The sequence below is a fragment of the Neolamprologus brichardi genome, chromosome 14 (genome assembly GCF_056152115.1).
Source record: "Neolamprologus brichardi isolate AB-2024 chromosome 14, ASM5615211v1, whole genome shotgun sequence".
Classification (NCBI taxonomy): Eukaryota; Metazoa; Chordata; class Actinopteri; order Cichliformes; family Cichlidae; genus Neolamprologus; species Neolamprologus brichardi.
Window position 1 is genome coordinate 10,337,730 of NC_142117.1, and position 22,451 is coordinate 10,360,180.

The following is a 22,451-nucleotide window of genomic DNA, read 5'->3' on the forward strand; positions in this document are numbered from 1 at the left end:
AGATGATGTTGGGATTGCTGCCTTTTACAATAAGGGATGCTGCAGCACCCCGTACTTCCCATGGCCTTCCTATTTTGAAACTAGCAGCACAAGCAAATGTATGACCTTGTTTAAAATTATTACATTATTATTTATAGTAATATTTAATGTATAGTAATATATTTAGATCTGGTGACAATGCTATTAACAATAGTGAAATAATGTCTTTGCAATTTCATCGACATGATATACATTTTCCTTTTCGTTTACAGTTTCAATACAAAAAAGTCAGAGGTCTAAAATGGTTACAGTGCCTCTTTGCAATTACATTGTACAGGAAAGACACATTGGGGTTTGAGGCTTGCTATCTGTTGGTGGTCTACAGGCGCACTTTTGGGGCAAGGCACTGGTAATAGTGAGGACAGCTCAGTGGGATGAACTTGGACCTGAGTGTCACTGGAGGTGGTCTTAGTTCTACCAGAGAGCATTATCAGAAGAACGAAGAACTAAAAATAAACTGATTTTGCATACAGTACCGATCCAATCTTTGTTGATAATCTCAGCTGGTATGACAACATTCGTCCTTATTTCAAGTCACAAGTAGAGACCTGTACTGAGCCATCTGTTACACATAAAATCGAATCAAATAAAAAAAAAACTATCAGACAAAGTTGTCCATAACTTCATTGAATTTGTTGAACTTTATTAATTCACTACTGTCAGTAATAAGAAAAGTATTACAGAAAAGAAAATATAGGCTTGCTAAACGAATATGAACAGCTGTTGCTGGCGGGTACAGTAATCACTTTGAACACAAACTATAATGAGGCTTAAAGAGAGACTCAAAGTGCACTGACTGAATCAGGGCAAAAACAAACTGAAGACACACCTGTGAGATGAGGTTCAGGGCACAGTAGCAACAATCCACAGGCGTTAGTGTTAGCTTAAATCAGCATCAATTTACTCTAAGAATTAAGTAAGGGGCCTCACATTGCATGACAGAATCAAAACACGGTTAGTAGGTTAGAGGCTACAGTGAACACCTTACAATAAAAGAAAAGCCCACCTAAATTAGCCTACGTCTTTCCAATTGTCTAATATGCATCACTGATTAACTGTTGCCTTAGAACTGAGTTAAATAGTAATACAGATTCAATGCAGTCATATGTTTTGAATTTCCTCAGAAAATGCAGCCTTTTACTGAACTTTATACACACACACAAACACACACACATATATATATATGATGACAATACTAGGCACAAGTACATAAATAAAACAGCATTGATGTCAGCTTTTGTTTTTAATTTTAAAATTGTATTGCCGTTTTAAATTCTGCTTTGGTTTGTTGGTTTATTATTATTGTTGTTGTCATATTTTTAACAAATCAAATGTTTAATTTGAAAGACATTATAGTGTATTGTGATACCCCTACATACAACATCAAAAGTCCGTGAAATCTACAAATGTAAAATCTGCATTTCACTAATTTCATTGTTTTCAATGAGCTGTATATATTAATGTAACAATAACTTAAAAATTCCTGAAAAGGATAAGCAGAAGCGAATGGATGGAACTTTAACTTTACTTTATCTGGAAATAATAGACATAAGGTATACAAATAGGGATGCCAATAGTAGTGTGTTAAAACAGTCTCACAAACTCTGACTAACAGACTTTGGTGACTTTGGTGAACCCTCTAAAAAATGTAACAGTTAAAATTTCCCCACTAACATGATCACATTCTTTTGTTTATAAAAGAAGTTATCGGATTTAACAGCTGAATGGTTTCATTCCAATATTACAATGCATTTTATATAAAGAACAATATTGATTAACTACACAACAAAAAAATCACTTAAACTTATAATCTTTGTTTTTCAGTGTGTAGTGTTCTACTAAGCTTCAGTCATACTGAGCCAGAGGGGGGTGATCAGTCCAGGACGGAGAGCTATCCGGTCGTTAAGTCTGACGTCACTAGCCGTGTCTGGGCCTAAACTCCGCTGCAGGTCCGTAAATCAAACGATCACTATGGCATTACTGAGAGTTGAAAAACTGTCTAAAGTCTTTCATCTTTAATAAAATGATCAGCGTTCTGCTCTACCAGGTGTAACAATTGAGTTTAACATCCAGGCATCCATGAAAACGGAATTTATCACATTTAACGGAGTTAGAAGTTAGCAGGAAGTTAGCTCGCTAGCTTCTATCTAAATACAATATAGCATGTCCTGACTGCGGGGTTTTGGAAACAAATTAAAACGTACAGCTCTGGTATCACTTCCAACATAAATGAAGACAGAAAACTAAACAGCAGTGACGTTTGTAGGGTTACTGAAGTTTGGCTAGCTGGTATATAATGATGTGCTACGTGACCGCTAGCGACACAGCTATGTTAGCATAATATAAACAAGCTAACTTTTTTTCCACTCGATAAAAGTTAACGTGAGTGTTCTCGGTGGTCAGGAACAAATGTAATCGCATGGCAGGATGCTGTAAAAGGACCAAACTTCAACCAGGAGAACAACTGAGATAATCCATCCACAATACGAGGTTAGTCATTCATATACTGCTGCATGGGCTGGGCTGTAGTTACATCCTAAGGTTTTAAAAACTGAGCTTAAATAAATGGTTAGCGGTAATAAAAGCCGAGGGAGGTCAACAGTGATCACTGACTGTTTTAGGAGCTTTTTGAGATTAAATAGAAGAAAATACAAAACATTAAACATGTTAACAACACAAAAGCCATATTAAACGCAGACTACTTTAGGCCCGGAAGTAGGATTCGTCACGTCATCACTTAACAACCGGATAGTAGCCGTTTTTTTACGGCCCAGCCAGAAAGTCTCAGCAAACAGGTTCATCTTTTCTGTGTTGTCACTGGGGAAGTTGTTTATGTGGTGACAAGCAGTGAACGCTTTTTTTTCAGCATCCCAGCCAAAGGAGCTACAGAAGAGAAAACAGGTGTAGGGATATCTGCGAGTGAGAATATCAATCCCATTTTAACAAGGATAATACATGTGTGTGTATCCCTCACGGGGAAACAAGGACAACATATGTGATGTCATGGTTGCCATGGCATGTTTTCTCAAGGCTACACTTCTACCCGAACTCTCTGCCATTTTTCAATTGACTCACAGTAACACACCATCCATATGTCTCTTGTCACCTGTCCCAATTATATTGTGTTTACTCTATTTCTATTGGTCGCTTCCTTTTGCCACATTCAGTTTCCCCTTCATGCAGCTCTCCATATCACCAGTAGATGTCCTCAGCCTTTCTTTCTTGACCTGTCACCTGACTCTCACATGCATCTGTTCTACTGATCTTCCCACCCACTCACACACACCTGTACTCTAGTTGTCTCTTATTGATACCTGCATTTGTCTTCAACAGATAATCTTCTTCAGCACAGAAAAAAAACGTGAACTCTAAAGTTTCTCTCCAGAGCTGAATGAAAAAGGAAGTGTCTGAGAGGTATAATTCACGTTTATTAGTGTTTCAGTTGTGAGCAAACAGATATCAGTGTGAAAGCAAAGACAAAGGTTTGCTTATATAAAGTCTGACCTCTGTATTATGAACCAGCATAATTCAAATATGCAACAGCAGATCAAATGAAAGATGCAGTTTACTTACTCACACAAAGAAAATACACATCTTCCACATCCACACTCTTACAGTATAAACCTGTAGAAAATCCCTTGTATTCTCTTGAATATAAATTTCTTTATAAAAATTCATTTTGCATAAGGAAAGGGTTGCAGTGCAAGTAAAAGAAACCGAAACAGGTTGGCAAACAGAAACCAAGACCAAAACAGAAACATAATGCATAATGCATTGTATTTCTTTATAGAGAACAAATGATTGCAATGTATGCTATAGTAGTGCAATGCCTTGGTATGATTTCAGCCCAGAACATGTATAACAAGTCATATTTCCTGCCTGTATCTTCACATCAACTATGAAAAGATGCCACTCCTTATACCATCAAAAGTCTAGTCTACCTGGCAGTAAGTGGAAGCCTTCTGTACGTCCCCTCGGGAACATGAGAATCACAAACCAGTTACAATACTGAATTCAAACTCTGCAACCTCAGTACATCATTTCTGTTTTTCTATTCAGATACTCTAATAAATGTTGTTAAAACAAAACACCAAACACCAAATCAATTCACCGTGTTGCTCATCATTCATTTCAAGTTAAGTTATTGGTTAAAACCACCCTTCAGTGGTCTGAGGTTTATTGATACTGGGTCATGGGGTGATCGTTCCAGGAAGGCAGCTGGGAGAGCTTCCCTTTAGTGGCTGTTTCTATTGTCCAGCCCCAGGCCTTAAAGAAGCCAGTCAGGTCCATCCCCACAGTCTGGGAAAAAGTCTCAGCATACAGGTTCATCTTTCCTTTGTTGTCACCGGGGAAGTCCTTCATGTGGTGATACGCAGCAAACACCTTCTTAAAGGCATCCCAGCCAAACTGTTCCTGGAGCTGCAGATGAGGAGACAAGAAGCTGGTAGTCGTGTTATGTGCACTCCAGTCTGGACAAAGGGCTGACTGTTAAGATACTGTTTATAATTATGTCTCCACACTTTCTTGAAAGTGACTTGATTGAAAACATTTCTTGAACTCTCCTTGTTTCACACTTGGCTTTCAGTTTTATATGCAATCATTTTTTTCCAGTGAAAGCAGGTCACTCCAGTGTGGACAAAGGACAGTTTCTCTACAGAGCAGAATTCTCTCACCTGCATATATGTTTCCAGAGCCACCCACATGCTCCAGCTTGTGTCCTGCCTCCCGCGACATAGTCATTTATTCGACTTTGTCGGTTTGCTGAAGTCATGGCTCCTCCAGTCTGCATTAAACAACATGGGATGAGATGATCATAAAATATAGTACTCTAAAACATAGTTAAGTGGTTTGTCATCATATAACATCAAAAAAGTTATCATAAAAAGCGTAAAAATATAAGATGTTTCTGGCCATTTGTCTCAAAGAAATATGTCATTTACTCCACCTTCTCCCTGCCGATGCCCAGCACCTCTTCATTCACATACACTGACCACAGGTTGCATGTACACTCTGTGGTGTTTGGTGGGAACTCCCAGCAAGCTCTCTGTTGATTGTGTCCCAGTTCATGGATGGGGCCCCACATCGGATTACCTTTTTTGACGCCGACCAATTCATGATCTGTCATTTTGTGTGCCATGATAGGATAACCTGCATTATCCTATCATGGCACATGATAGGATAATGCAGAAAAGAACAGAAAAGGAGCAATAAACAGTGGTATAGTGATGATTCTTTCATATTTTACAGCTTTGAGAGACAAAAAAGAGAGAATGCCATTGTATCTATCTGAGCAAAGAACAGGGGGTGACTGTGGCTCAGGGGGTTGGGAGTCTCTAAGAACAAGCAAATAAGTGCAAGGTGTGTACTGTACAACATGAGGCAAAATGCACTTACCGTTAGATATCTGCACATCTGCCACAAAGCGCTCCTTGCGGGGAAATTTGTGTGGTTTGGCAGCCAGATCTGCAATGGCCCTCATGATTTCATCCCACAGAGCAGCCAGCTCATCTGGGTGCTCCAGATCCCGAACAACATCTGATGGTACGGTGAGAATAATGTTTTCAAACTCCAACTCTGCCCAGGGTGAAGGAGCCGTGCACAGCATTAACCACTGAGCTGCAGTTGTCACACCTGAAAAGAGCAAAGAGAGGAGTGGATCTACTAAAAAGCTTCGGGCTATAACATAGGGGGTTAGCTGACGTTAACTTAAAGTTAGCTAATGTCCTATACTAGATAGATTACAAACTTGTGTCACATCAAGATCTACAGAGACAAATAACGACTTTATAATGATGAGGTTTCATAGATAACAATGGTGCACAGGAAGTTAATGCTCATGATATAAATCACAAAGTCTTTTCATTTTATACAGTACATTATACATTATGACGTACACAGTGATTATTGTTCAGTTAGTAGCTTTGATTAACAGCTAAGAAACCCTGTTGGATAAACACATATTAAAGTTCTATCCACCACAGACTCACCAGACTTGTAATATGGAGCAGGTACAGCCATCTGCACTATGACCTCCAACCCCTTCACTTGTGTTTTGGGTGGGGCCACCAGGTAAATGAGTCCTCCCCACAGGTTCCAAACCTGTATCATCTGTGCAGTGACAGGAAATCGCTCATGGACAGACGGTGGTCTCTTCAGCTCCTCATTGTGATGCAGTGAGTCAGTTTTATCTGCAGATAAAAAGGAAAATGCATTATTAGCATGTGTTAGTTAACTGAATAGGTGCCAGAAACTGCCATCTCTCTCTTTTCTCTTTTTTAAGCCTTAGATTTTGGACCATTGCCGCATTGGCTCATAGGAATCTCCCTGCCAAATCTGATCTTTCTACCAACTTTTTTTTTTTTTTACATTTTTAAAATAATTATTCCTGCAGTTATGTTTTTGTGTCTGCGTGACCTTGTTAAATTGGGTAACTTAACTCTGTCTCATCCCAATGTTGTCACTTGCAGTTTAAAAAACCCCCCTGAGTACTGAAGTTGAGGCTTTAAGCTTTAAAACCAGTGGGTGATGCCATCCACCCATTAGATATAGGTGGATTGATATTGAAGAATGAGGCATGCCATATCATTATACTGCTGGGGGCAGTCTAGTGGGCTTGACTGGAACCTCAGCTTATACTTATGATGGTGTATAATCTTCAAAGTATCACATCAGGCTAGAAAATGCATATTTAAAATAAATAATGAGAATAAAATATTGTGGACCCCAACCTTTGGGAGGCATCCCGATTAGATGCCTCCTGAGGACAGAGACTTGCATGGGGTCAGCATTATCACTGAAATTAAAATCAATTGACTTCATATGCAGTACCATCCAATCCTTGTTGACAATCTGAGGTGGTATGGCCATGTAGGTCTTCATACCAGGAGAGAGGTAGAGACCTGCGCTGATCCACTCTTCCCCATCTGAAACACAATTATATTTAAAAAAATAAAACAACACAGTCAGGGACATTTGCAGGTATAAAATCTGTATTTTAAAAACTGTATTTCACAGTTTTCAGTGTCTACAGTGAGGTTCACAGATTAAAACTGTTACATCAAGTAACAAACATTGCTGCATCATGGTGAACATTGCTATGTGATTCAAATTTATTAGCAAAACAAGAACCACTGTACACATATTGTAAATTGTAAAATTATAACCAGTTCACATAACACAGCAGAGAGATCTGACCTGCTGTATTGACATCAACCTTGATCCGGTGGTTATAGACAACAGGCATCATTGGGTTGCCCTTAATGAGGTAGGGCAGGAGAGCGTCAGGGTCTGGGGAAACCTTATATACCTGGGTACCGACAGCGAGGAGGAGGTGGTCTTTGGGACTCTTTACAGGGCAGGTGTCACTCACCTTGAAAATGAGTGGTGAATGTTATAAAAATTATCTTTTGCACATTATCACAGCATCTGCAGCCAAAAAAAACCCCTACCAAAACCAAACACTCATAGATTGGGCAGCTGTCAGTCATTGGTCACTTATAGCTGTGAGAAGTCAACCAGCACTGTTTCATTCTTTTGGAATTTTTTTAAGATGATCATATTATGTTGTCTACTCACTTCTGCCAGGCCTGATGTTATTAATATATCCGTGAGTGTGGCCAAAACATGTCTGTAGTGGGAGGAGTCAAGGGCTTTCATCTGCAAGTAGACGTTGCAGTCGTTGCCCAGCTTTTTCAGACATCTCTCCTCATGCTGGCTAAGTTCTTCACCTGCAGTCACATGGGCAGCAAAGCGGTTTAGAAGGTGGCGGAAGTGGTAGCTGTCTTTAATAGTCTGGCTGGGTACGAGAGCTTTGTATGTTCCTCCTCCGATTGTTGCACCCAACAGGCTCAATCCCATTTGGTTCAGGATCTTGTTCCGTGAAAGATATTAAAGCAAATCTGACTTAATATACTCTCGTTTACTGTTGGAAGTGTAATGACTTTGTTTTTTTCATTAAACTGCAGAAGGTTGGTTTTTTTTGCCTAAGATGTGACACTTTATCATCACTGTAGGCTATTAGAGCTCTGTATGTATATAATAAAAGAGCTTTATGATGTTTTTATGAGCAATCATGGCTTGTAGTGTAAATGGATTTAAATGATACAGGCAAACTATAAAAACAATACAGTCATTTTGAGTTTGAAAACAAGCCCAAAAATCTTTTTTCACATTTAGTGACTCATGTATACCACATACAGTTAGGTCCATTATTTGCTGGACAAGAGAAGACTCCAACTGTCAGTTTCAAGAGGAAAAATGCATAGTCCATTCTGGCCATGTATGAGCTTTTTAGCCTTGCAGGACTTCTGGAAACAATGCTGGGTCAATAATAATAATAATTAGTAGTAGTATCATTTCCTCAGGGCAGTCACCCGTAAACTGAGCGAGTGGCTCCAGCAGATCCCAGGACCAATATCCGAGATCTCTATCAAGAAGTGCACAGTCCAAGAAGCACCAAAGATACTGTGCAGAATACTTAATCTCTTAGGTCTCTGGTAGAGGAAACAAGCTTGAAAGATAAAGTATGTCAGCAGAGTGAGTGGTATTTTGACACTACTGTAATGTTACTTTGGTGACTTATTGGCCCACATACACCTACATGATTACCAGCCAGCAATAAATGTCCAAAAAGGAAGGAAACCTCAGTCGTGTATCCTGACCAGCACTCAGGGGTAAGTATTGACAACCCTCGAGTGCAACCGGCAACCTTCTGGTTACAAGACGAACTGCCAACTCTTTGAGCCACGATCGCTCCAGATTATCTGATATAGAAAAGGTTTGGGAGATTAGCAGAAATATTTAACTCTTTGAGAACTACTTCCTGTTAACTCCTAACCCTATCAGGATATGTGAATTTTAGGGCATTTGAAATGTTTTACTTAAAGGTAAATATATTTACATTTTTTAAATGTAAATTTATTTTTACTTCCAAACACTAGGGTAATCCGTAGGGAACTGCTAATGTAGACAAATGTAATGTACACTGAAATAAATCTTGAAAGGAAGCATATTTACTGTCTAAGCTGAAACATCTATAAAATAGTGCATTCGTGTACAATAGGAGCAAATTCCTGTTATATGTTCATGAAAAAAACTTTAATTTAAATACTAGTTCAAGGTGTCAACTTTACCTCAAGTCCCAGAAATCCTTCATGTGAAATCAAAATGACTCGTCCCTGTCCATAATAGGCTCCTGCGAGGAATGCACGTCCATCATGTGTAGTATCGATGGGAAAGGCTAGCGGTCCATGGACTAGAACCTCAGAAGCAGTTGACCCCAGCGGGAGCTCGAACTCTGAAATTCCCTAGAGTAAGTCATCCTCAAAATCCTTACCTATGCTGCATTTGAAAGAGGGAATAATAAAAGGGGAAAGACATTTTAAGAAGGAAAGACAGTCTATGGAATGTATTTTGTTTGCATCTTCATTTTGACACTCTAGAAATGGGTAAATGGATATAGAATAAAATATATTTAACAACCAAAAGAAGAAAAATCTGTTTGCTTGAGTGACAAATAAGCTGTTCACTTTTGATAAAATTGCAATCTTTGTTTTTGTGCAGTAAAGCAGAACCAATAGAATCACTCACACCACAGACATCCAGGAGGACGGGATCTGGGGGTAGACAGGCAAGTTCTCCACCTCACCACAGTTCTTAGAAAAGTAGATTCCTGCCACTCCCGACACTTTATTCCCATCAAACTGATGCAGTGTGTTCTCTTTGGGGTGATCTGCAGCCCAGCCCCACGCCTGTCCAGCTATCAGCACCCCTCCTCCAGCTTTCAGAAATGCTACAAGCTCCACTGGGTCTGAGCCCACGCTGTAGGCATCGGTCACATAAACACCAACTACCAGTTTGTCACTGAAAGCTCCCACAACTTCTACTTGGAAGCTGGATTTTTGAAGGTTATTAGCAACTGCACTGACACTTCTGTGCACCCCTACTGAGAGGTTATCAAATCCATCACCTCTCAGCCAGGTCAGAGCATTTTCTACCAGAGCAGGAAAGGCTTTCAAGTAGCCCTCATGACCCAGGATCACAATCCTTCCACTGCCGTACAGAGAGGCAGCCATCAGCACCTGACCTCGGCTGTTCATTGCTAAAGGAGAGGCATGGTCTCCGATCAGCACCAGGTCACTGGGAACACAGGGTCCCTGTAGGTCCAGCTCCTTCAGGCCTCTCATCAGGGACATGTAGGCCTGTTCATCTTGGCTTTTGAACAACTGGTTAGATGATTGGATTTTGAATTTTGGCCCACTGTGTATTTGAGTTTGACACCTCTGCTCTAGGAGCTCCACCTGACAGGAGAGAAGAAAGATTTCAAATGAGAGCAGGAATAGGAGGAGTGCCTACTTCAGGTGCCCTAATAATAAGGGGAGGGTTTACTGTGATGACAAACACATGGACAAACAAATGGCCAGAGCTAAATTAAACATCGGATTCATAGAAAAATATCAGCAGTGAATAAGCTTTCTCAGAATAGGAATGATGTTTCACTGTGGCTGAATACACACCCTAAAAGAGGATTAAGCAAAACCTGCTCATCATGTCGCTTGAAGTTAACTAGTGTGAATTATACAAACACAACAGAAAAAAGTCTGGAGGTGAATTAAACACAACAACAAGAATATTGATGTTTCTTAAAAGAAGCACATGTTTGTACTGTAGACTACAGTATCAGCTTTGATGTGGTCCCTTACAGAGCTGTCCTCTGTTTACAGAGAAAAATAGCTTAGGCTTATTCATCATAGGGTTTTACATAAAGGAAACTTTGCATAATAAATGAATGACAATCATAAATAGTCACATGTCATTCGTTCTCAGGTGAGCATTTAGCCTCAAACTGAAATGTAAACAGAACAAATGCTCTCTTGTTTCCCTATTTCTGCATCAGGTTTTCTTCCTTGTCTCACTCATAGACTGTAGCATCTAATAGACCAAAACACTGACTCAGCAGTCATGAGTTAGTCTTCACAGAAGGCTTTCCACTGTTATTAGTGTGATGAAAAGTGATCTTCACGGTTTAAACCATTTTAATGTGCTTCTAAGTTTAAATTCTGTATGTCAGGACAAAAAATAACCTGCACTGAGAAGTGAATGGTCCTAAATGTTCCATCACGCTGGACAAACAAGCCAAATTCCCTTCATCTCTTTAATAAGGCAACACATAAACATGCATAGATGATGTCATGGTTGTCATGGATTTGTCCCTTTCAGTATATTTCCACAAGGCTACTCCCTTCCACCACACCCTGTCCTTTCTTCCCTGCCTCACAGTAACCGAACACCTTAGGGAAATGAGGATCAGGGTAAGCTTGTCCGCAGTCTGAGCTGACTGGGAAGAGCTTTTTAACCTCTTAAAACAGTGTGGGGCATTTTAGCAGGCTCCTCAGCCTCAACACCTGGCTTCAGAATAAACATAGGTTTTATTGACAATTTTAATCTGTTGTTCCCTTTTTTAGGACAGATGAAAACCGGCCCAACCGGCTAGTTGGCTCATTTCTAGCAGTTAACATGCTGTACATTGTCCATTTTGGTACACGTGACTGCCTCTGGAGCCTTCTTCCCCTTCTCAGCCATGAGTAGTTCTGTTTTATCTGCCAGCTTTGTTAGGATGCCTGGGTCGTTGACCTAGGGTTTTTGAGTTTATTATATTATTTAATTTTCTAGTCTTTGGTTTCTTTGTTAGAGTTCTTTCTTATGGTTTAGGTCTCTGTGTAATCCTTAGTTGCTGTCTCCCCTGTCTGCTATATCCCCGTGTCCAGTCAGTGTCTGTGTCTGCCCTGGTCCCACGTCTCTGTTCCCTCTGTTGTAGTGCCTGCCTGTGAGTCTGTGTCTGTAAGTTCAGTCTGTGTTATGTTTCCTGTTTTATTTTAAAGGTCCTTGTCTTATGTTAATGTATCTGGTTTTGCTTCCCCTGTTTCGTTAGGCCTGATTACCCATTCCCTGATTGCTCCCTCTGTGTCTTTAAGCCCTGTGTTTCAGTTTGTCGGTGTCGTGATCTACCCTTATCTTGCTGTGTGTTCTGTCTGCGTAAGGTTACTTTGTATTCTCAGTTTTGTTACCCTTTTGAGTTCAGCATTAAAGCTGTTTTGAGTTTACATGGTGTCTCCGAGCGTCTGCACTTTGGGTCCTTTTCCTGCCTGCACACAGCCGTTCCATAACAAGCTTTCTCTGCAGGCCTCACCAACTACGTCCACTGTGTTGCTATCCTATGCCCACAACACTATCACCACCCTGTAACCTATCTTATGCTAAGTTGTACTTATTATCCAAGTTACTTAGTGATCACAATTTAAGAGAAAATGATAAGTCACTGACCTTAAAATCTGATCAGGTTAACTAAACTCTGTAATTATAACACACAGAAGGAGACTGTAACATTTTCATCAAATTTCTACTCCCTTCTTAATTTTTTCATTCAACAGAAGGGTTTACAGGAACAACTTAAATTGTGTTCCATTTACTTCTAGCTTTTTTTTTTAATTCATTCAAAATACTTTGTGTAAGAATCCAGTCTCCTTGTTTTCTATCATCCTCCTAAATTCCCTTCTGAATTCCTAAATAAACTCTCAAATGTGTTTTCATCTGTTGTTCTTTAATTTGACCAGTTTATTATGGTTGGTGACTTTAACTTTCACATCTTCTTTCTTAGATCTTTCCTCTGGTTGTAATATTCTTAATAGTCCCGTTCTTATCGGTGAGCACACCCTGGAGTATGTTTCTACTTGTGGCCTGTCCTTAAACAACCTTTGTACGTCTGATTTACTATCAAACTATAACTTCACTAATTTTGTGTTCCCATAGCAGACTCAGTCTGGCATTGTTAATGACAATTCAGCAGCTCTGTTCTCCTATTTTTACATTTGAACACCTGGGTTTTCAGTGATTTACATGAATGATTTAATGATCTGTGTAGATCATTTCTTGATAGTGTAGCCCCTTTAAAATCTGGATTACCTCGAGCCATCAATCTTTTCCCTTGGATCAATGATTATATGTCACCATAGAAAGAAGTGCATAAAGGCTTAATGCAAGCAGTAAAATACAAATTACACGGCAAAGACACAACCAGGGTGTCACCTTTGTCCTGTCTCCATCCCTTCACCCCCCAACCATTTGAGAGAAAGCTGTGGCCCGTCAGTTACTTGGACTGATCGAGGGTCTTAATAATCTTAATAACATAAAGTCCTACATGGCCAGGGTCCCAGGTATATAGCAGAGATTCCCAGACATTATACTGCTACTGCTGTTGGCCCTTCAAGCCTTATTTTCAAGCTCTTATTTTATAATCAGAGGCCATCAAATTTTGATGTTGTAGCTGAAACAGCCTTCCTCAGCCTATAGGGTTGGCTGAATCTGTGGTTTGTTTAGAACGACTGGTGAAAACTTGGCAACAACAGCAAGTGAGTGTATACAAATAAGAACAGAAGGGGCTACTTGAGTGAAAAAGACAAAGACAATTAGAGGAGTGACTTTAGTCAAGGCAACCGACCGACTCAGGCTGATGGAATTAAGTGAAAGACGAGGTGTCAGTGAACAGAGAAGGCTTCAAAACCTGTTAGTCAACATTCAGCATCTGATTTTAAAACTCAGACAAGCGACACACCCAGGCTTTATTACGCACCCATTTATCTAGTTTTAAGGGCTGACTCTGCAATAGAATCCCATATGTCACTGTGTGTGTTTATGTGTGGAAGAAAACCATGGCAGTTTTGGATGCAAGTATAGGAAATGCAAGTAAGTAATAAATATGCAAACATTCAAGAACATTTTCATCTTCAGAAACGATCTCTGTTTAGTAATGTAATGTCTTCCAGTTTTCACAAGTCATAAACATCAAGTTGCATTTTCTGCAGGGAACAAAATTATTTGGCTTTGCTCAAATGATCGCAGAGACAAAGATTTCAGAATGAAACAGAGCCCTTCACTGCTTTTCTCACTTAAGATCTGAATTGAAAAAAAAAAGAAGTCTTTTAGAGATAAAGTGATTTCTCTTACTGTTTCAGATATCAGTGTAGTAAAACTAAAGACAAAAGTTCTTTTATTAAAAAGTCTGACGTCTGTAGTGCAACTTGGAAATGCAAACATGAAAACACAGCAGCAGAGCAAATGAGAGATTCAATATTTTCCTTTTCACCTAAAGTAAATCCAAATTTCTAATGATATTAGTGTCCTAATATCAACAACTGTGTCCTCACAAAAGACTGCTATTATTTGTAATGAAAGGTTTGCAGTGAAAGTATTCAGTAGAGCACATAGAGCACAGTGGAAGACACTTGATTGCAATGTATGCTATAATAGTGCAATGCTTTAGTATGTTTTCAGACCAGTACAAAATAAAGGGAAAGATTCAATACCTGCAACCTCAGTCCACCATTTCTGTTTCTCTATTCAGATACTCTAACAAATGTTGTTAAAACAGAACACCAGACACCAAATCAGTTCACCGTGTTGCTCATCATTCACTTCAAATTAAGATATTGGTTGAAACCATTTCCCTGCACACTGCAGTGGTCTGAGGTTTAGTTATACTGGGTCATGGGGTGATCGTTCCAGGGAGGGAGTGTTGAGAGCTTCCCTTCAGTGGCTGTTTCTATTGGCCAGCCCCAGGCCTTAAAGAAGCCAGTCAGGTCCATCCCCACAGTCTGGGAGAAAGTCTCAGCATACAGGTTCATCTTTCCTTTGTTGTCACCGGGGAAGTCCTTCATGTGATGATACGCAGTAAACACCTTCTTAAAGGCATCCCAGCCAAACTTTTCCTGGAGCTGCAGATGAGGAGACAAAAATCATAATGCTGATAATCATGTTATGTCTAATAAAGTGTTCATGTCAGGCTTATTTCTGTTTATTAAGATACTGTTTTAATTCTGTCTCCACACTTTCTTGATAGTGACTTCATTTAAAAGATATCATCTTACAGTTTCTGGAACTCGCCTTGTTTCACACTCTGCTTTCAGTTTTATATGCAATCATTTTTTTCCCAGTGAAAGCAGGTCACTCCAGTGTGGACAAAGGACAGTTTCTCTACAGAGCAGAATTCTCTCACCTGCATATATGTTTCCAGAGCCACCCACATGCTCCAGCTGTCAGGTTTCCTGCCTCCTGCGATGTAATCCTTGGCTCGACTTTGTCGATTTTCTGCAGTCATAGCTTCATGAGCCTGCATTGAACAGTATGGAATGAGATGATTGTAAAATATTTTACTCTTAGTAAAAACTGAGTTCAATCATCAATTATCATGGGATATCAAAATAGACACATGTGATTTACTCTACCTGTCCTCTGTGGAGACCCAGCACCTCTTCATGCACATACACTGACCACAGGTTGCATGTACACTCTGTGGTGTTTGGTGGGAACTCCCAGCAGCCTCTCTGTTGGTTGTGTCCCAGCTCGTGGATGGGGCCCCACATTTCTTTACCTTTTTTAACACCAACTAGTTCAGCAGCTGAGACTTTGTGTGCCATGATAGGATAACCTGCATGCATCCAGCCTGAACAGAAAAAGAGAAATGAACAGTGGTATAGTGATGATTCTTTCAGATTTTATAGCTTTGATTTTTAAAAAAATAAACAATTAACAAACAAACAACCAAAAGCATGATATGATTATGGTTCTTCGGTAAAAGTTAGTCATGTTAAGTGTAAATGTTCATCTGTCTCTGTGGTAACCCTGCAGTGGTCTTGCGACCTGTCCAAGGTCTGCTCAGCCTTTTGCCCTGTCACAGCTGAGATAGATGCCAGTGGATGGATAGACGTTTGAACAAGTTTCTCTGATTGGCAGTTCTTTATAAACACAAGACTTCAATAACAAATGGGTAGAGCTTCTGCACTCAGAGGCTAAGCTGGGGATACACGCCCTCAGGGATTTCAAACGGAGCCAAAAGCAGAAGGAAAAACTGTCTGATGAATAAGCATTTAGAGCTCTAAAGCTTGAGCTTTCAGCTTACAGGGATTAAGTGTGCACACACCTCATTTTCTGAAACTTGTTAGACAGCTGAAGCCAACATTGTTACTGTATATATGCACTATTTTGCCAAAAGTATTTGTTCGTCCACCTTCACACCCACACAAATTTGGGTGACATCCCATTCTGAATCCATAGAGTTTAATATGATGTCAGCCCACCATGTGCAGATATAACAGCTTCAGCTCTTCTGGGAAGGTTTTCCACAACATTTAGGAGTGTGTTTATGGGAATTTTTGACCATCCAGAAGCGCATTTGTGTGGTCAGATACAAAGAGTCCAGTAGCAGCATTCTGTACATCACCAAAGCACAATGTTTTGCACTAGTTCAAAGCATTAAATGCAAAGGTTTATATGCTTTGCACTGTCCCTCGTGGTGTAAAGTTTGGAATCAGGTGCTCAGGCATGGAAACCCTTTCCATGAAGCTCTCTGTGCACTGTTCTTGAGCTAATCTGAAGGCCACATGAAGTTTGCAGGTCTGCAGAAAGTTGGCAACCTCTGCACGCTATACACTTCCCAATCTGATGACCCTGCTTTGTGATTTTACATAGCCTACCTCCTTGTGGCTGAGTTGCTGTTGTTCCCAGTCCCTTCCACTACTCTCTATGTTTAGTAGCGAGGAAATATCATGACTGGACTTCATGCTGAGGTGGTATCCTATCACATTACCACACTGGAATTCCCTGAGCTCCTGAGAGCGACCAATTCTTTTACAAATGTTCATAGAAGCAGTCTGCATGCTTTGGTGCTTGATTTTATACACCTGTCTCATGGAAGTGATTGGAACACCTTACCTCAATGATTTGTATTGGTGACTAAATACTTTCTGTTTGCTAGTTCAGAGAACTGGACCATGCATACTCTGCCTGTCACCCAGCATTACTTGAGACTCTATATATGACAAGCCAGTTAAAGGCAGGTGTATATACAACATGATGCAAAATGCACTTACCAGCAGAAATTTGCACATCTGCCACAAAGCGCTCCTTGCGGGGAAATTTGTGTGGTTTGGCAGCCAGATCTGCAATGGCCCTCATGATTTCATCCCACAGAGCGGCTAGCTCGTCAGGGCGCTCCAGACCCCGAACAGCATCTGATGGTACGGTGAGAATGATGTTTTCAAACTCCAACTCTGCCCAGGGTGAAGGAGCTGTACGCAGCAACGACCACTCAGCTGCAGTTGTTACACCTGAAAAGAACAAAGAGAGGAGTGAATTTATTAAAATGCTTCAGGCTCCGACACATAAAAACAGAATTAAGGGCTAGCTCACACCAACTTGAAATATTAATAGTTAGGAAAGCCTAATTCATTGTATCAGAAGTTAAACTGTTGGATATTTACTTTACTTTACTGAACACTTATAACACTCCTAACACTTCATATTTGATTAGAACCAGGGAGATGCTGCCCTCAGCCCCTTAAATCGCCTTATAAACTGTTTGAGAATAGTCTATTAGACCAGTACAAACAAAGTTAACAAAGTCAAATCCACGACAGACTCACCAGACTTGTAATATGGAGCAGGTACAGACATCTGCACTATGACTTCCAACCCCTTCACTTGTGTTTTGGGTGGGGCCACAAGGTAGATGAGTCCTCCCCACAGGTTCCAAACCTGTATCATCTCTGATGTGACAGGAAATCGCTCATGGACAGACGGTGGTCTCTTCAGCTCCTCATGGTGATGCAGTGAGTCAGTTTGACATCCTATCTGAATCTGCAGAAGAAAAGAAAAATGCATTGTAAGCAATCTCTATATGCTAAAGTATTGAACACTGTAAAAAGGAATATCTAAAAATTGCAAGGACTCCTTTGTGTTTAGACACCTAAATGACCTGAAACAACTTACAGTATCTATTCACCGCAAAAATAGCACCTTGCCATGTGGACATGAACTGTACTTATGGTGAGTCTCTGTCACTACTGGAGACAGTGACTTACATGGCGTTGAACTCAAAATCAATTGACTTCATATGCTGTACCTTCCAATCCTTGTTGACAATCTGAGGTGGTATAGCGATGTAGGTCTTCATACCAGGAGAGAGGTAGAGACCTGTACTGATCCACTCTTCGATATCTGAAACACACAATTATAAAAGATCACAATCAGGGACGTTTACAGGTATAAAATATGCATTTTAAAAACTATGTTTCACAGTTTCCAGTGTTTGCAATGAGCTGCATGTATTAACACATTTTTAACACAGCAGTGAGATCTGACCTGCTGTATTAACATCAAGCTTGATCCGGTGGTTATAGACAACAGGCATCATTGGGTTGTCCTTGATGAGGTAGGGCAGGAGAGCGTCAGGGTCTGGGCAAACCTTATATACCTGGGTACCCACAGCGAGGAGGAGGTGGTCTTTGGGACTCTTTACAGGGCAGCTGTCACTCACCTTGAAAGTGAATAGTCAATGTCATTATATATGTCCCTATATTATGACACTATCTGCAGAAACAAAGGCAACCAGTCACCCCCTCCACCTCCACCACACCCTGTCCATAAAAAGCAGTGGTCAATCATGTTTAAAACACATTGGTGTTGTTGTTTCTTTTTTTTGAGACGCATATTACTTGTTGATAGCTGTAATATACCAACTAATAGCTGTGACATGCACTGTAATGTTTTGGCACACATAATGGTCACAAACCACATCAACCAGCATAGCTTTGTTTAATTTTGTTATTTTAAAAGGTGTTCATATTATTTTTGGCTACTCACCTGTGGCAGGCCTGACCTCTTTAATAAGTCAGTGAGTGTGGCCAACACTTGCCGGTAGTGGGAGGAGTCATGGGCTTTCATCTGCAAGTAAACGTTGCAGTCGTTGCCCAGCCTTTTCAGACATCTCTCCTCATGCTGGCTAAGTTTTTCACCTGCAGTCACATGGGCAGCAAAGCGGTATAGAAGGTGGCGGAAGTGGTAGCTGTCTTTAATAGCCTGGCTGGGTACGAGAGCTTTGTATGTTCCTCCTCCGATTGTTGCTCCCAACAGGCTCAATCCCATTTGATTTAAGATATTGTTTCCTGAAAGACATTAAAGCAAATCTGACTTAAAATACTCTGGTGTGCTGTTGGAGATGTCACACAAATCAGAAGTTTGTTTATTTGGATGATACTGTGTGTGCTGTCAGACCACTGTACTTGTAGAATAAAAGAGCTCTATGATAGTGTATTTTTATGGGTAAATGTGGTTTGTAGTGTAGAAGGATTTTGAGCAGTTTCTGGGCTGATATATGTAAGTTATAAAAACACTACCAGCAAACTGGGTCCCAAATTCTTTTTAACAATTTATATAAAACTCATAGATGGCAGACAAATTGGTGTCCCCGTGTCCTAAAAATGAAGACCAAAGATTGTATTGAAACAGGAGTATTACAGTGTTCAGCTTTCCTGCCAAAGTTTATTCAATTTTGAAGAGAAGCCTCTAACGGTTGCATGTGAAAAAATTACTTTTTTTCAATGCACACTCCATTTTGACTGTGGAACAGCTCGTTACCCTTCTGGACTGATCCTTGGACATGACCAATCAGTCCACATGACTTATTTTGCCATTTCAGTTTTTCTTTGACAGGGCACTGCAGAGACTAGGCAGGAAACAGGGGAGAGGTTTGGGGAAATGGAGCGAACTCAACCCAGGCTCCCACAAAGCCTCTAGTACATGGGTCGCCAGGTCAACTAGCTGCGCTATAATGGCAACAATCTAAGCTAAAGCCAAGCTAGCCAAGGTCGTACTATCAGGGCCAGGAGAAACCAGATCATCAAGTTTATATAATCAGAGTCTTGAGGTGCATTTTCATACCTGAGAAATCTGTAAGCGGATTTTGCCCAGCATGTGTATAAGCCCACCACCAGGCATGTCCTCCAATCAGCAGGCCTCCTCCCTCTGCCACAAAGTTTTTGATTTCCTCCAATTGCTCACTGATATACGCTTTACACACAATTACGCTGAGGTTTTTTCTGAAGTTTGTCTTCTCACACTTCAGCCCTGACTTGCTGAGAATATTGAGTGCAGCATCTATATCCATGACACCTACAACCCCTCTGCGGCCTTCATCCAACCAGTGAATGGCATTTTGCCAAAATGGAGCCATGCTCTAAAAGAATGGAAGGAAAGCAGGAACAGATGGAGTCATGTGTGCATAAGATGTTTAAAAATTGCATCAAAGCAGCAGAAAAATCTCCTATTTAACCATTATAGGTCTGCTTACCACTGACTCCTAACTCTAACCCTATCACAATACACAATATATGTTATCTGCAATGTTTGCTCCAAAGTCAGGGAGAAACACAATAAAAACAGTCATACATCCATTCTGAGTTGCACAAACTACTACTACTCACATTTTTAACCCTCTGAGGCCTGAGTCATCATCAGTGGAGAATCCAACCCTAACCTAAACTTTAACCTCCATCCCTCTATCCATCCTATGCAATGAGAATAGCTTTGTTTTAAATTAAATTATTCACCCAAGTCTTGGCAATCAGTTAACAAAGAAACTATTCATTACAGTGACACACATAAAAACCTTCTGATGCAAATCAAACTTGTAAAATCAAAGGAAACCTGTTCATTCATAGGTCCGAATCACGTGCTGATTCGGACCTATGAGTGCTTGGAAAGGAAGACCAACTCTCACATTTACCTCGAGTCCCAGAAATCCTTCATGTGTAGCCACAATCACTCGTCCCTGTCCATAGTAGCCTCCTGCCAGGAACGCCCGTCCATCATCTGTGGTCGCGATGGGAAATGCTAGCGGTCCATGGACTAAAACCTCCGAAGCAGTTAAATTAGACGGGACCTGGAACTCTGAAACCCCCTGGAGTAAGAACTGCAAGTCGTCCTCAAAATCCTTACCCAAGCTGAAAGGTGGAAGAGTCATGATAGGAATGAGAGACAAACTTAAGAATAATTGTGTAAATTGCGTTTTCAAATGAGTTTTTGCGTGTTATCAAAACAATTAACCAACATACAAGCAAGTTTAATTTTTATATTTTCAGAATATTATCATCATGAAAATTTGAATTGCATTCATGTGGTATAATCATTAGCAGTGACTGCATATTAGCAGTGGATAATTCTTCCCGCCCACTCCATGACATGTTGGTCAGTCACAGGAGCACGTTCAGTGAGAGACTGAGATTACCAAAAAGCACCACTGAACAACACAGGAATACATTCCTGCCTGTGGCCATCTCCCTGTACAACTCATCCACTTAACACACTGTAAACTGCAGTAGCTACACCCTTTTTGCACATGCTCTTCTTTCTTATTTATCAATATATCTATATATATGTATGCATATTTTGTATATATTGTGCTATTTTCTTACTGTAGTGTATTGTCTGTCTTTGTTACTGTTTGTACCAGAGCACTGTAACCAAAATAATTTCCCCTAGGGATCAATAAAGTATTCTGATTCTGATATTAAATTAATAAATATGAAACATAAAATTGATTTTCCTACTGTTATTATAAACACAGTCCTGTAAAAATACAGTCCTTTTGTAAATTCACAGGTGCTGAGTTTGACATCAATAGACACTTTGTTTTGTTGCTTAGGCAGAAAATGTCAAAACTGAAAAATCCATGTAAAATTATGTAAATGTTTACATTAAATGTAATAATAATATTTTTTTAAAACTCTATATGCAATCTATAGTAGTTTACAATTTATTTCATGTTATAGTTAACTTGTGGGTTTAAACTAACAGTAACAATAACAACAAAACAGAACTATATTAAACACTCACACCACAGACATCCAGGAAGACGGGATCTGAGGGTAGACAGGCAGCTTCTCCACCTCACCACAACGCTCAGTGAAGTAGATTCCTGCCACTCCCGACACTTTATTCCCATCAAACTGATGCAGTGCATTCTCTTTGGGGTGATCTGCAGCCCAGCCCCACGCCTGTCCAGCTATCAGCACCCCTCCTCCAGCTTTCAGAAATGCTACAAGCTCCACTGGGTCTGAGCCCACGCTGTAGGCATCGGTCACATAAACACCAACTCCCTGTTTGTCACTAAAAGCTCCCACAACTTCTACTTGGAAGCTGGATTTTTGGAGGTTATTAGCAACTGCACATACACTTCTGTGCACCCCTACTGAGAGGTTATCAGAGCCATCACCTCTCAGCCAGGTCAGAGCATTTTCTACCAGAGCAGGAAAGGCTGTCAAGTAGCCCTCATGACCCAGGACCACAATCCTTCCTCTGCCGTACAGAGAGGCAGCCATCAGCACCTGACCTCGGCTGTTCATTGCTAAAGGAAAGGCATGGTCTCCGATCAGGACCAGGTCACTGGGAACACAGGGTCCATGTAGGTCCAGCTCCTTCATGCCTCTCATCAGGGACATGTAGGCCTGTTCATCTTGGCTTTTGAACAACTGGTTAGATGACATAGTGTAGAGGATTTTTACTCTGAAGACTGAAAAATTTCT

At 40.4% G+C, this 22,451-nt stretch overlaps 1 protein-coding gene and 1 pseudogene across 1 annotated transcript; both read right to left on the reverse strand.

Annotated features, from left to right (window-relative positions):
* Positions 1-4,215: 4,215 nt before the first annotated feature.
* LOC148098811 (TRPM8 channel-associated factor homolog) lies at positions 4,216-11,619 on the reverse strand (annotated as a pseudogene).
* Positions 11,620-13,678: 2,059 nt separating this feature from the next.
* Positions 13,679-22,437, reverse strand: LOC102786087 (TRPM8 channel-associated factor homolog). Its single transcript, XM_087850789.1, has 11 exons — positions 21,763-22,437; positions 20,654-20,870; positions 19,810-20,104; positions 18,733-19,034; positions 18,232-18,406; positions 17,993-18,087; positions 17,514-17,727; positions 16,962-17,198; positions 15,318-15,535; positions 15,089-15,202; positions 13,679-14,807 (listed from the first exon to the last, which is right to left on the reverse strand). Exons 1-11 carry the CDS (start codon positions 22,410-22,412, stop codon positions 14,565-14,567), a joined length of 2,760 nt encoding a protein of 919 aa, XP_087706915.1. The 5' UTR covers positions 22,413-22,437; the 3' UTR covers positions 13,679-14,564.
* Positions 22,438-22,451: the final 14 nt, after the last annotated feature.

Coding starts and splice junctions, on each gene's coding strand:
- LOC102786087 (XM_087850789.1), bottom strand. CDS start 22,412: ATGTCATCTAACCAGTTGTTCAAAAGCCAAGATGAACAGGCCTACATG. Junction 18,407..18,732: donor AGAGGTCAGGCCTGCCACAG/GTGAGTAGCCAA, acceptor TTCACTTTCAAG/GTGAGTGACAGCTGCCCTGT. Junction 18,088..18,231: donor GCTTGATGTTAATACAGCAG/GTCAGATCTCAC, acceptor TGTGTGTTTCAG/ATATCGAAGAGTGGATCAGT.